This window comes from Microcaecilia unicolor, chromosome 4, assembly GCF_901765095.1.
Source record: "Microcaecilia unicolor chromosome 4, aMicUni1.1, whole genome shotgun sequence".
Classification (NCBI taxonomy): Eukaryota; Metazoa; Chordata; class Amphibia; order Gymnophiona; family Siphonopidae; genus Microcaecilia; species Microcaecilia unicolor.
In genome coordinates this window covers 224,185,118-224,199,729 of record NC_044034.1, presented here as the reverse complement: position 1 = coordinate 224,199,729, position 14,612 = coordinate 224,185,118, and the positions used below count along the sequence as shown (strand labels likewise).

The 14,612-nt window shown below is 47.6% G+C and overlaps 1 protein-coding gene across 1 annotated transcript in view; it reads right to left on the bottom strand.

Moving 5' to 3' along the window:
• LRRC56 (leucine rich repeat containing 56) overlaps positions 1 to 14,612 on the bottom strand; it is a 407,692-nt gene that overhangs the window by 149,421 nt on the left and 243,659 nt on the right. The window contains exon 11 of the mRNA XM_030201285.1: positions 10,890 to 10,954. Within this exon, the coding sequence (XP_030057145.1) occupies positions 10,890 to 10,954 (65 nt within the window). The remainder of the gene's footprint in view (positions 1 to 10,889; positions 10,955 to 14,612) is intronic.

The window sequence follows — 14,612 nt, the reverse complement described above, 5'->3', positions numbered from 1 at the left end:
TTCATTCTAAAGAAAGAACTATTAGTAGGGGTATGCTATGAGGTCTCTCCTTATTCTAGATATTGGGAACTTTTGGGAAATGTTTACTCTGGATCGTGTCAGATTTTCAAGGCAGAAACTAGGTTCGTGAGCCCTTGGACCACTGCCGAGGAGCGGCAGTGGCAGGCAAAACCACCCCTGACCAGAGACAAGGCAGAACTGACAGAAACAGCTAGACTTCACCTGCACTTGACCACCGTTCCTCGGGAGTTGAGCCCCTGGGTGCAGGCAGCCGGCAGGACTTACCGGACAGGGCAGGAACTACATACCAACTAGGCTGAACAGGGATTGAGGGTGTAAGGAGGTTGGAGGGTCTAAGCAGCTCAGGAGGAGGTATGGGGCCAGACTACATTCCCCACAAGGCCTGGAGAGAAGGGATCGGGGTGGTAGGTCCCAAAACCTGGTATGGCCCCCACGTGGAAGGGAGGGGGAAAAGGACTGGAAAGAGCAGCTGCTCTGGCGGGCAAGGGCCAGAAGGGGGAGCAGGGATGACAAAGCTCAATACCCTTGGGTTAGAAATCAGTACAAGATTCCTTCCACCAGGGAGGGGGAGGAGGTCTCCAACCAACAGCCTAGCAGAGAGGCAGAGCTAATGGAGTGTTTGGAGGAAGGAGAGGCGGGGGAGACCAACATACCAGGTTTGGAGGAGCCAGTTGACATGGACTGTAATTGTACTTTGGGGCAGAGTTGCAGGGACTGAAGGCGGTGGGTGGTCACAGGAATCAATTAGCTGTGTTGTGGGCGGTGTACTGCCATTCTGCAACCACCCAAGCGGAAAGACTTTTAAAACTGAAACCCAGGCTGTTGAACTGGGGGAAAACTTGGATTTAAAGGGAAGTTTTTTTCTTGTTGCTTTATTTTGGAAACTGAATGGGACTTTAAACCCTTGAACTGAGATTTTGTGGAGGCGGGGAAATAAACTGTTTGGGGAACTAAAAGCTGTGTGTTGTCTGGAAGGACTTTGTTTGTGGACTGCTAAAGGGAGCCTACCACCCCTGAAGGTTTGCTACCGGGATTACAGTTATTACAGTGGCACCCCAGATGGGACTCGATTGAAGCTACCACAGAGCAGCCGGAGTGAAGCTGACAAGGCCACCCTTAGCAAAGCGAAGACCAGCGGTTACCCCAGGTAAGAGGTACCTGAAGGGGGATCAATGCTGGATTGAAGTGTGAAGCTAAGGGGGGAACACAGGTCATGCAAAGGAACCCAGGCGGGGTAGTGTAAAAGGGGAGTGGTGGGAGAAGAGCAGTACAAATTAGTAATTAGGAAAAAAAAAAAAGTGGTATCGCACTTGGTGTTTTTGGTTTTCTTTTCAGGGTATTCCCAGACTGGCAGGATGGAGCAGAAAGAAATGCTTCACTGGATGGCTGCGCAGTTTCAGAAGCAGCAGGAGGGGGCTCAACAGGTCTTGCAGCAAGTGGTGGAAGCCGCCAAGGAACAGCATGTACCTCTGCTCCAGGCAGTGCAAGGTCAGATGCAAGCCATAGGGAGCCTGTTGGATAAAGTTGCAGCCCCGGGTACAGTGGCCGGTTTACCCATGGGGGTAGGAACCCCTCCGTTTGGACCCTTTTCTTTGGGACGAATGGGGGAGGGTGATGATGTGGATGACTTTATTGCTACATTTGAGAGGATCGCAAGGGCAGTGCAATGGCCGAAAGAACAGTGGGCTGTTCGACTGGCAGGAAGCCTAGCTGGGGAAGCTCTGGCGGCATACCGGGCCATGCCTGCGGACAGCTCCATGGATTATGAGCAGGTAGTGGCGGCCATTAAAAATAGATTAGGTCTTACTAGAGACCATTATAGAAGACTTTTTAGGGAGACTACTACGGGGAGGGAAGGGCGGCCCCGGGCTTTTGCCCAGAGACTGAAAGACTTAGCCTATAAATGGCTGGAGCCGCAACAGAAGACTGCAGAACAGGTGGTGGAGGAGATTATAGAAGAACAGTTTTTGTTTGCCATACCCACCCCAGTGTGCGAGTGGCTCATTAAGCAAGGGGTGCGCTCATTGGAAGGGGTGATTCATGGAGCTGAACTGTAGGGTCTGGGTCAAGGGGGAAGTACTCATGCCAATACGGGGACTGGTGGGAAGAGGGAGGAGGGTCGTAGGGACCCGGGTCCCAGTCCAGGGGGAAGAAGGTGTTTTAGATGTGGGAAGCCCGGCCACATGCTGAAGGAGTGTAGGGAAAGACTAGGGTTTGCGGGACATATGGGAACAGACCCCGAGGATTTCTTCTTCCTGGAGGTTCAGGGAGGAGGGGTGACAGTTAAGGCCCTGTTAGACTCGGGGGCCAATCAGTCGATGATGTCCCGAGTCTTGTGGAATAAGATCCAGAGCACTGCCATGGGGGAAGAGGGCGGACAGTATGTAGGAATGATTCAGATTAGGTGCATACATGGGTCTTCAACCGCCTACCCTGTGTTCAGGATCCAACTAGGGAGCCCTCTGGGGAGAGGGTGGCTTAATGTGGCGATCCTGCCAAAACTGCCTTTTGACCTCATTTTGGGGAGGGAGTGGGAGCTGTTTGTCCGGGGGTTGAAAGGGGTCACAGGGTGGGTGACTACTCGGGCTCAGAAGGCTCGGGGTGGGTCGCAGGATATGGGGGAGGATTCGGTAGGGCGGCTCTTCCCTTTCCATGAGGAGATAATGGGAGAACCGGGTAAAGGGAGGAAGGCTAGAGAAACACGGCAGGCGGGGAGGCATAGCCGGGCTAGGGCCCTAAGGAGGTTGGGGGAAGGAGAGGCTATGCCATGGAGGCCACAAGAGGTGGTGGAGAGATTTCCCACTTTTGGCCAGGAGCAGAGAGATGACCCGGTTTTAAAAAGGGCCTGGGAACAAGTGGAAGGGGGGCCTTCAGGCGGGTTTCCCCGGTTTCGGGTGGTGGAGGGATTGTTGTACCGGGAAATACAGGATCCGGTGGGGGGACCGGTGCGAGGCCAGCTGGTAATTCCCAGGGTCTTTAGGAGCCTTATTCTAAGAGGGGCCCATGATCATCCCTTGGCAGGGCATAAGGGCTCCCAGAGTACGTTGAAACAGGTGCTGGAGCATTTTTATTGGCCTGGTGTACATAGGGAAGTCCAGAATTATTGCCAAAGTTGCCCCTCCTGTCAGCGGTTGGTGGACCGATACCCTCCCAGGGCACCTATGGTACCATTGCCTATTATTGGGGAACCTATGAGAAGTATGGCGATGGACATTGTGGGACCCCTCATCAGAACACCTAGGGGTTTTGCATACATTTTAGTAGTCATGGATAGGGCCACTAGGTTTCCCTGGGCCATCCCAATGAGAAATATACGAGCTACGGGTATAGCAACCGAATTGGTCAAGCTTTTCTGTGAAGTGGGATTCCCACGAGAAATGCTTACGGATCAGGGGTCCAATTTCAAATCTAGACAGTTAAGAGAACTGTGGGAAGCTTTTAACATACGCCACATTACCACAGCTGCCTACCATCCCCAGACAAACGGGATGGTAGAGCGATTTAATAAAACCCTTAAGCAGATGTTGAGGAAAGGCTTGAAAGGGAAATATGAGGATTGGGACCAGTTGTTACTCTATGCTTTATATGCATGTAGGGAGAATATTCAAGCATCCCTAGGGGTATCCCCCTTTGAATTGGTCTTTGGCCGATTGCCGCAGGGCATTCTGGACATAATTCAGGAGGCATGGGTAGAGAGAGAGGAAGAGCTCAGGGAGGTTAGTACGTACCTGAGGGAGTTAAGAGCTAGGATTCAGAGGGTCACGGCGTTTGCGCAGGACACCCTGGGGCAGAGCAAAGAGAGCCAGAAAGGGTACTATGACCGGGGCACAAAAGTAAGGAAATTTCAGGTGGCAGATAAAGTGCTCGTCATGGTGGCCTCAAACCCCATAAGTTTACTTCTCAGTGGAAGGGACCCTGCGTGGTCACAGCCAGAGTAGGCCCATGGACATATCGGGTAAGGCATGCGAAAGGTAGGATTCAGACCTACCATGTAAATATATTGAGACCGTGGATAGAGAGAGAAGGGTTTGTGGCGGTCCCTGAAGAGGAGTTGGGTCCTCAACTAAGTGATGTATAGGAGGGGGGGAAACCTGTTATTGGTGAGTCACTATCCCATGGGCAGAGGCAACATGTAAGGGAAATGATAGAGGAGTTTCAGGATGTTATCAATCCCCTACCTGGGGAAACCCATTTGGTGGCCCATGATATCATCACCGAGCCCGGTAGGATTGTAAGGCAGAGGCCCCATAGAACACCCGAATTTAAGAGGAAGGAAATTATAAGGCAGGTACAGGAAATGATGGACTTAGGTATCATAGAGGAATCAGTTAGTCCCTGGTCCAGTCCAGTGGTGTTGGTACCAAAGAGTGATGGGTCTCAGAGGTTGTGTATAGATTTCCGAAGGGTGAATGCCATATCCAGGTTTGATGCTTATCCCATGCCCCGAATAGATGACTTACTGGACAAACTGGGGCGTGCTCAGTATTTAACTACCTTAGATCATACGAAAGGGTATTGGCTAGTGCCACTGACAGAGGAGGCTAAGCCCAAAACAGCCTTTGGCACCCTTATAGGGTTATTCCAATTTAGACGAATGACATTTGGGTTAAATGGGGCGGCAGCGTGCTGCCAACGATTGGCTGATCAGTTGCTGAGGTGGCATTCGGACTACGCTGCCGCGTATATGGATGATATTGTCATTTTTAGCTCAGATTGGGAGTCCCATTTGCCCAAAGTCAAAGCGGTGCTAGAATCCCTCAGGCGGGCGGGCCTAACAGTGAACCCAAAGAAGTGCGTGTTTGCTAGTGAAGAGGTCAAACACCTGGGATACATTATGGGAGGGGGAGTTATCAAACCCCTAAGGGATAAAGTGCAGGGAGTGCGTGATTTTCTGCTGCCCCACACCAAAAAACAATTGAGGGGTTTTTTGGGGCTGATAGGATATTATCGCAGATTCATTCCTAGATTTGCGGAGAGGTCAAGCACCCTTACTGACATGCTGAGGAAAAGGTGCCCTAATGTCCTACAGTGGACAGAGGCAGGTCGTGGGGAGTTCCAAATGTTGAAAGACCTCCTGTGTCAGGAACCGGTCTTAAAAGGAATAGATTTGGAGAAGCCCTTCCTGTTACAAACAGACGCCTCAGAGACGGGCTTAGGGGCGGTGTTATCCCAAGAGTTTGAAGGGGAGGAGCACCCTGTCCTTTTTCTGAGTAGGAAACTGCACCCGGCAGAGCAGCATTACGCTGTTATAGAGGAGTGTTTGGCTATAAAGTGGGTTATAGAAACTCTGAAATACTATCTGCAGGGCAATTCTTTTGTTTTGATTACTGACCACGCACCTCTGAAATGGCTCCAACAAATGCAGGGGCAGAATATGCCAGGCTCACCCGCTGGTATTTAGCGTTACAAGCTTTTTCCTTTGAAATACAGCATAGGGCGGGGAAGCTTCACGGGAACGCTGACACCCTGTCCCGAATTGCGAACTCCCCAGCATGTAGCCTGGAGGAAGCAGGGAGTCGCAATTATTTGAAGGGGGGGGTGTGTAAGGAGGTTGAAGGGTCTAAGCAGCTCAGGAGGAGGTATGGGGCCAGACTACATTCCCCACAAGGCCCGGAGAGAAGGGATCGGGGTGGTAGGTCCCAAAACCCGGTATGCCCCCCCCGTGGAAGGGAGGGGGGAAAAGGACTGGAAAGAGCAGCTGCTCTGGCGGGCAAGGGCCAGAAGGGGGAGCAGGGATGACAAAGCTCAATACCCTTGGGTTAGAAATCAGTACAAGATTCCTTCCACCTGGGAGGGGGAGGAGGTCTCCAACCAACAGCCTAGCAGAGAGGCAGAGTTAATGGAGTGTTTGGAGGAAGGAGAGGCGGGGGAGACCAACACACCAGGTTTGGAGGAGCCAGTTGACATGGACTGTAATTGTACTTTGGGGCAGAGTTGCAGGGACTGAAGGCGGTGGGTGGTCACAGGAATCAATTAGCTGTGTTGTGGGCGGTGTACTGCCATTCTGCAACCACCCAAGCGGAAAGACTTTTAAAACTGAAACCCAGGCTGTTGAACTGGGGGAAAACTTGGATTTAAAGGGAAGTTTTTTTCTTGTTGCTTTATTTTGGAAACTGAATGGGACTTTAAACCCTTGAACTGAGATTTTGTGGAGGCGGGGAAATAAACTGTTTGGGGAACTAAAAGCTGTGTGTTGTCTGGAAGGACTTTGTTTGTGGACTGCTAAAGGGAGCCTACCACCCCTGAAGGTTTGCTACCGGGATTACAGTTATTACAAGGGTCAGAGGGGAAAGGAATATACATGGGCAGCAAGGCAGGAAACTGGGCTAGGACTCACAGACAAACAATACTAGACAAGGCAGGAAATGGACAAGCTAAAGGACAGGAACTGAAAGCTGCCAAGCAGCCACTGAAACAGGGTAGAAATACTGACAGACAAGAGTCAGGACTGAAAGCTGCAGAGCAACCACTGAGCAAGAACACAGACAAGAGTCAGGACTGAAAGCTGCCATGCAGCCACTAAGAGAGAGACACAGACAAACAGAAACTAGACCCGGAATACAGACCAGAAACAAGACTAGGAAGTAAGCAATAAACCTAAGCTAAACTACACACAGACTAACTAGAACCGGACAAGAAAATCAAACAAGAAACCAGACTAGGCAGAAGTGCAACAAAGCACCAACAAACCAGGAACCTTAGACGATGCAAAGGCAAACACAGAAGTTTCCAGGTGATTAATAAATCCCATCAGCTGCTGAAGTTCAGCTGCAGGAATCACAAGGCAGCTACGGGTGCTGTTCAGGCACAAACAAGAGAAGCAAGTCTGGCAGCCCGGAAGATCAGGACCGGACTGAAGTCTGGAACGGGTGACAGTTTATAGCAGCCACCGGTTCTGGCCACCAGAGGGCGAGGCGCGCACAGACAAGGAAACAGTCACCATCGTGACAGATGGTTGATACCAAAGCATTTATCAGGGCAGATACCCTACAACAGTGGTTCTCAACCCAGTCCTCGGGGCACACCCAGACAGCGAGTTTTCAGGATATTCACAATGAATATGCATGAGACAGATATCACTGCTCTGCCTCCTTTGTATTCAAATCTATATCATGCATACTCATTGTAGATATCCTGAAAACCTGACTGGCCAAGTGTGCCCCAAGGACTGAGTTGAGAACCACTGCTCTAGAATAGTGTTTTTCAACCCTCTCCAAGAGGAAGAGCTATTCAGTTGGGTGTTTAGTTTCACATAAGGAATATGCATGAGATAGATTTGCATACAATGGATCTCCAAGATATGCAAATAAGCCTTACTCACATTCATTACTGTAATCCTGAAAACGATTGACAAAATGTGCCTCCAGGAGAGGGTTGAGAAGTATTGCCATAGAAGGTGTCGATAACAAGTGGCAGGATCTAGCAAACTTGAGGAGTGGTCTAAAATTTGGTAAACAGGATTTAATACAAAAAAATGAAGTGTTGTTCATTTAGACTGCAAAAATGCAAGGATTCAGGGGTCCACTTATTAAGCTGTGGCAAAAAGTGGCCTGCGGTAGTGTGAACACGTGTTTTGGCCATGCACCGGGCTAGTTATTACATCTGGGAAAAAGGCTTTTTTTCAATGGGCCGAGAAAAGGGCCTGCAGTAAAACTGAAACCAGCGTGTGCCTATTTACAGCCTGAGCCCTTAATGCCACCCAATGATCCAGCGGTAAGGGCTCACGCTACATGAGCGGTGACTGGTCGGCGCACGTCAAGCGGTAAGGGTTCACGCGTTACATGCGCGGTGACTGGTCGGTGCACGCCAACTGACGATTAATGTCAGAAATGCCTCATATGCTAGGAAATTAAAAGATAGCCTGTCTTGGCGGCATGGGAACACACCAAAACTGAAATCGCTGTCCGGGGGGGTGGTAAGCTAGCCTGGTAGTAGTCTTGTTTCAGCATGCACTGCATGCACGTAGAGCCTACCATGCCTTTGTAAAAGTGTTCCTCAGTACAGTATAAGTGATAAAATTCTCCAGTATACAAAAACAAGAGAGGGATCTGGAGGTCATTGATTCTGAAGAACTTAAGGTAGAAAAATGAGAGGATATTTCTGTGCAAAAGGAGATAAAAGGCCAGCATGAAAAAGGAGGTGATACTGCTTTTGTGTAAGTCTCTGGTAACACTTCATTTGGAGTACTGTGCACAGTTCTTAACCTGACTGGACAATAAAGGACAACTTCTGATTTGGATTGGAAGAGAGAGTCACTTTAAAAAAGGCATGGGGTGGGGGGGGGGGAGAGAGAAGGGTGGGCAACCCATGTGGAATAAAGTGATTTGTATTCACAGCTCCAGAAAAATGGAGAAGAGGTAGAACAGGTAGGTGTATAGAATATTCTCTCAAGGAAGCAGAGATTAAAATCAATGTAAGTATTAAGACAGGAAGTCATTGAATCTGTTATAAGAACATATCGATATCTGTGATGGGAGAGTGAGAGATAATGTGGAATACTTGTTCAATTGTTCAATTGTTATATTGTTTGTCATTAATAACAATAAAATTGTTTAAACATAAAATCAATGTAAGATCACAGATCTTCCTTCATAATACAAGGGAGCAAGCAAGGAAGAGTAATCTTCCTTTAGCATACAAGAGAGCAAGCAAGGAAGAGTAAAGAGTACAGACCTTTGGCCCCAAAACATAAAGAAGAGCATGTATGTACCAATACAGTAGAATAATCAATAATACAGCAGGAGCTATAAAGTAACTGCAAGAAAGGTGGAAAGAAGACATGCTGATAAAGGTATTAAGAGAAAAAAGAAAAGGTATGATAATGTTTGGGAGAAAGGGACAATGAGGAAAACAAGAAGGATATGGAAACAGAGAGGAAGCAAGGTGTAGGGAATGAGGAGGGGAGGAAAATAGACAGATTATGTTTGTGGAAAAAAAGGAGACATATGGATAGATAGAGAAATTATGGAGCAAGGGAGGCAGGAAAAAAATATGACACTGTAGGGAGAGAGAGGAGGATGGATGGGGATGGGGATTGCAGAAGAGAAGGAAGGACAGGGAAAGGCAGTAGGAGGAGAGCAAAAAATAGTCATCTTTGCAGTGGTGTACCAAGGGGGGGCGGTGGGGGCGGTCCGCCCCGGGTGCACGCCGCTGTGGGGTGCCGCGGCGCACGCCTGGCTCCGAGTTTGCTATCTTCGCTCGTTCGCTGCAGCTCCCTCTGCCCCGAAACAGGTTACTTCCTGTTCCAGGGCAAAGGGAGCTGCAGCGAACAAGCGAAGTTAGCGAACTTTTCGGAGCCAACAGGCACGCGCCGCGGCACCCCCCCCCCCCCCCAGCGGCGTGCACCCGGGGGGGGGGGGGTCATTTCACCCGGCGGGGGGGGGGTGGGGAGAGTGCAATCCAGGCTAAGAACGCCACTGCATCTTTGTCTGTATTTAGCTATATACACAAATGTTACCATTACCCCTGAAAATATGAGTACCAATAGCAGCAGGCTATCCTGCTTATTTTCGAAAGAGGCCGGCCGGCCATCTTCCAACACAAATTGGGAGATGTCCGGCTATCGCCTAAACCCGGCCAAATCGGTATAATCAAAAGAAGATTTTGGCCGGCTTCAACTGCTTTCTGTCGCAGGGCTGGCCAAAGTTCAAGGGGGCGTTTCAGCGGGGTACGGGAGGCAGGACGGGGGCATGGTTACGAGATGGCCAGCTCCGGCTGATAATGGAAAAAAGAAGGCCGGCTCTGAAGAGCACTTGGCCGGCTTCACTTGGTCCATTTATTTTTAGGACCAAGCCTCAAAAAAGTGCCCCAACTGACCAGATGACCACCGGAGGGAATTGGGGATCACCTCCCCTTACTCCTCCAGTGGTCACCAACCCCCTCCCACCCTAAAATATTTTTTTTTAACATTTTTGTGCCAGTTTCTATGCCAGCCTCAAATGTCATACCCAGCTCCATGACAGCAGTATGCAGGTCCCTGGAGCAGTTTTAGTGGGTGCTGCAGCAGTGGACTTCAGGCAGGCGGACCCAGGCCCATCCCCCCCCCACCTATTACACTTGTGGTGATAAATGTGAGCCCTCCAAAACCCACCAGAAACCCACTGTACCCACATGTAGGTGCCCTCCTTCACCCATAAGGGCTATGGTAGTGTTGTACAGTTGTGGGGAGTGGGTTTGGGGGGTTTGGGGGGGCACAGCACACAAGGTAAGGGAGTTATGGATCTGGGAGCAATTTATGAGGTCCACTGCAGTGCCCCCTAGGGCGCCCGTTTGGTGTCCTGGCATGTGAGGGGGACCACTGCACTATAAATGCTGGCTCCTCCCATGACCAAATGCCTTGGATTTGGCCGGGTTTGAGATGGCCGCCATTAGTTTCCATTATCGGCGGGAAACCAATGGCGGCGATCTCTAACGCCGGCCCAAATGTGGAGATTTGGCCGGCCCCGACCGTATTATCGAAACAAAAGATGGCCGGCCATCTTGTTTCGATAATACGGTTGGGTATGCCGCTTTCCAGGGGCAGCCTTGGAGATGGCCGGCCCCCTTCGATTATGCCCCTCCAAGCTATCTAACTACATTCTAGATTAAAGGCTTCAAAATGCACTAGAAAATTCCAGCAGACATCATCTAAGTTTTCACCCTTCATATTGCTGGAATGTTCGCAATTTTCAATGAATGTATGAAACTGGCCCCATAAAATACAGGGTATTTGCAATCTCCACTTAAACAATCTGCCACAAGGCAAAGACCACAGGCATTAAAGAACAAATAGGAGATGTGACTAAAGGCAAAAATCCATCATATTTTAGTTGTAGGCTTTATGGTAGAATACTACTGTATATTTCAAACATAAAAAGGAATATCCATACCCCAAGCTTTTCCCTTCGGGCACGGAGGGCTTTTATAGGATTTCCACAAATCACTTTGCTCACACCTAGCAAAAAAGGAAACAAAACAAAAACATATTTGTTATATGATTGTTCTGCAGTGCTGTTAAATGCATATACTTCTGATACTGTTTCAAATTAGCCATATTATTAGGCTTCAATTTGTTTCCATGTTTACCTTATATATTATATTTATATTTGGTTATTCTACTATTGTTATACTGTTAACAAAACTAAGTTAAACTGTACCTGCTGTATACTGCCTCTTCATTAAGGAGGTTAATAAATCCCAATAAATAAATATTTGTTATTTGTGTGTTTTATTTTAAACATTTAACATGCTATATTCAAGCATGAATGATTGACAGCTCTTTACCTCATAAACTACAGGAGAGAACAATGGACTGTTCCACTGCACCAGAAGGTGAATTTGTTTCTCTTTCCAATCCAACCATAGTTGGAAGGAATTACACATAAGGAATCATGAATGTCTGTTTATGTTTATTTGCTATATTCCGTTGTCTGGAGGCAAAATAACTCTGAAAATTCAAAAAAATCTGACATGGGAGAAAAACTAGTGAAAAGACACAGCAAGTTTGAAAATGAGCCAGACTGGACCAGGGGTTCCAGAGAAGCAGGTCCAGTTTCTGCAGCATAGAACCTTTTATGAAGTGAAATATAGGCGTTAGAGAATTGCTTCTTTCAGATTATCTCTCCCTTCTATTCTACTCTCATAGTCAAAGACAAATAGAGCTAAAATATATTCACCCCCCCCCCCCCCGTCACATTCTATAAACACACACACACACCCCCACACACTCATAGGAACTGGTAACACAGATTAGGGGCCCTGTTAACTAAGATGCGGTAGAGTCACCCATATGTTCCTATAGGAGACTTTAGTGTTTAGCATGTGCTAATCATTAGCTGTGCTAAAAATGCTAGCGCACCCTTAGCACAGCTTAGTAAATATGGCCCTAAATTTCATAATTGAAAGGGACGCCCAAGTTTTGCTGAGGACGTCCTGGCAAAATGTCCCAGTGGAGGGGCGGGGAAACTCGTATTATCGAAACAAGGTGGGCGTCTATCTTTCGTTTCGATAATACTGTCAGGGACACACAAATCCTGAAATTTAGGTTGTCCTCAGAGATAGTCGTCCCTAGACTTTTTCGTTTCTGATTTTCGGCGATAATGGAAACTAAGGACCTTATGCCTGGAATAGAATCCCTGAGCCATTACGTCAAGCTCCATCCTTGGCCGCCTTCAAATCTGGGCTAAAGGCCTACCTGTTTGATGCTGCTTTTAATTCCTAATTTGTCACCTGCTTGTAACCTTTATCTTGTCTTCCTCTCCTCAGTTGTCCATTTCCCCTTATGTCCTATCTGTCTGTCCTACCTTATCCCTTATTTGTCAGCAATTCGTCTGCAGTGCATCCAAATTACAAGAGGGCATGTCGGGGGCATTTCGAAGGTGGGATCAGAGCGCGCCTAACACTTGGATGTTTTACAACCATTATGGAACAAAACAAAAATGTCTAGGACTAAAACCAAGATGTTTTGGTCTAGATCTGTTTTCAGAATGAATAAGGCACAAAAAGGTGCGCTAAATGACCACTGGAGGGAATAAGAGATGACTCCCTAATAACTCCCTCAGTGGTCAATGACCCCCTCCCACCCCCCAAAATGTGAACAAAAATATGACTTTCCAGCCTCTATGACAGCCTCAGAGGTTAAATTCAGCTCTATCAGAGCAGCATGCATGTCCCTGGAGTACTGCAGTGGTTGGTGCAGTACACAGTGGGACCCAGGCCCCTATCTCCCTCTACCTGTCACACTTGTGGTGGAAACTGTGACTCCTCCCAAACTCACCAAAGCCTACTGTACCCATAAATAGGTGCCCCCTTCAACCATAAGGACTATTGTAGTGGTGTACAGTGGGGAACAGTGTGTTTTGGGTGGGTTTTGGAGGGCTCAGGGGACAATATAAGGGAGCTAAGGTGAGCTGTACACCTGGAAGCATTTTCATAAAGTGCACAGAAGTGCCCTCTAGGGTGCCCCACTGTTCTCCTGGGATGTCTGGCCCAGTCTACTAAAAATACTGGCTCCCCCTAAACCTCAATGGCATGAATCGCTACGCTTTGCACTTATTCCTTTTTTTTTTTTTTTTTTTTCCGAAAATGAACCAAAGAACAAAATGACCAAAGCACCAAACCTTGTTTGAAACAGTATTAAAAAAAATATACATATAAGTTTTTCTTTTTTCGAAAATGACTATTTCCTATTTGGATTTTGGATGTTTTGTGCAGAACGTCCAAGGTCAGACTTAGACATCATATCGAAAATGCCCCTCCACATCTTGTATTTTACGTGGCAAAATAAAAAATATAGAATGTACAATAAAAACAAAATATGGGAAGGAAAAAGCCTCAATGAGTTCTTCCTCAAAACTGCATGTGTTTTTGAGAGCTGAAATATCTTTCATCGGCGTAAAACCTTCCTATAAAATTATATCAAGTATTTTCAAAAATCTAATTAAAGATAACTTACTTATCTTGACTGAAGTTATAGTCCAGTAGCAAGCATTCCTCTCCTTGCTAAACTGATGGAAACTTATATTGCTGAGTTGCTGTCAGATTATTTAGCTAAGTTTGACAGTCTACATTTATTACAGTTTGGATTTAGGCCTAGCCATTCAACTGAAGTGGTTTTGTTAGCTATTGTTTCTGAAGCAAAGGTTTATTTGCTTGAGTTAAGTCAGCTGTTCTCCTACAATTCGATCTTAATGCTGCCTTCGATACAGTTGACCATCATATCTTGCTCTATAAGTTAGGCTCCTTGGGCCTATCAGGTAAGGTTTTGCAATGAGTTCTTGACTCATAGATTTTATATGGTGAAAATGGCTGACAAATTTTCTAAGGAATAAATATCACTGTATGGGGTGCCTCAGGGCTCCCCACTCTCTCCGTCTTTCTTTAATACTAGTAAAAAAGGCCCGTTTCCGAAACCAATGAAACGGGTGCTAGCATGTGGTTTTTTTTGTGTGTGTGTGTGTATGTGTCACAGAGTTATTTTGTGTGTGTGTGTGTGTGAGGGTGCGGTGTGTGTGCAGGTTGTTGATGTGTGTCTTTTTTTGTTTTGTTTTTTGCTTGGGGGTTGGGGGATGTGCTGTGCTGGCAAAGTGGGTTGGATTGGTGTGTGGCTTTGAGGGTGTGTTTCTGTTGTATTGTGTGTGTGTGGTTTTGTCTGTCAAGGAGGTTTGTGGAGGGGGGTCTTTCTGATGGTGAAATGTAAATGTGGTTGTAGGGGGGGTCAGCCTTTGTTGAGTGTTGTTTTTTTTTCCATGTTTTTTTTTTTTTTGTGTTGTGCTGAGGCAGCAGTGTTGTTTTAGATGGGCGGAAGGTTGAGGAGCACGTTCTTTGTCGGTATTTTTTGGCCGTTTCAGGGCTGCTGTAGGGGAATGCTGGAAGAGAAATGTGCTGTTGGAAGCAGCGCCATCTTTTTCCATTGGGCTGGGGTTCTGGGCATCCTGGAGGTGGGTGACGGCTTGCCTGAGGACGGGGATGGTTGTTTTAAGTTGGCGGAAGGGAGAAGAGCACGGTCTCGGGCCGTCGGGGGGTGATCCGGTATGTTTGGTCCACTTCAGGCCGGCTGCAGGGGAATGCTGGAACATTTATGCGCTGCAGGAATCAGCGCCGTCTTTTTCCGG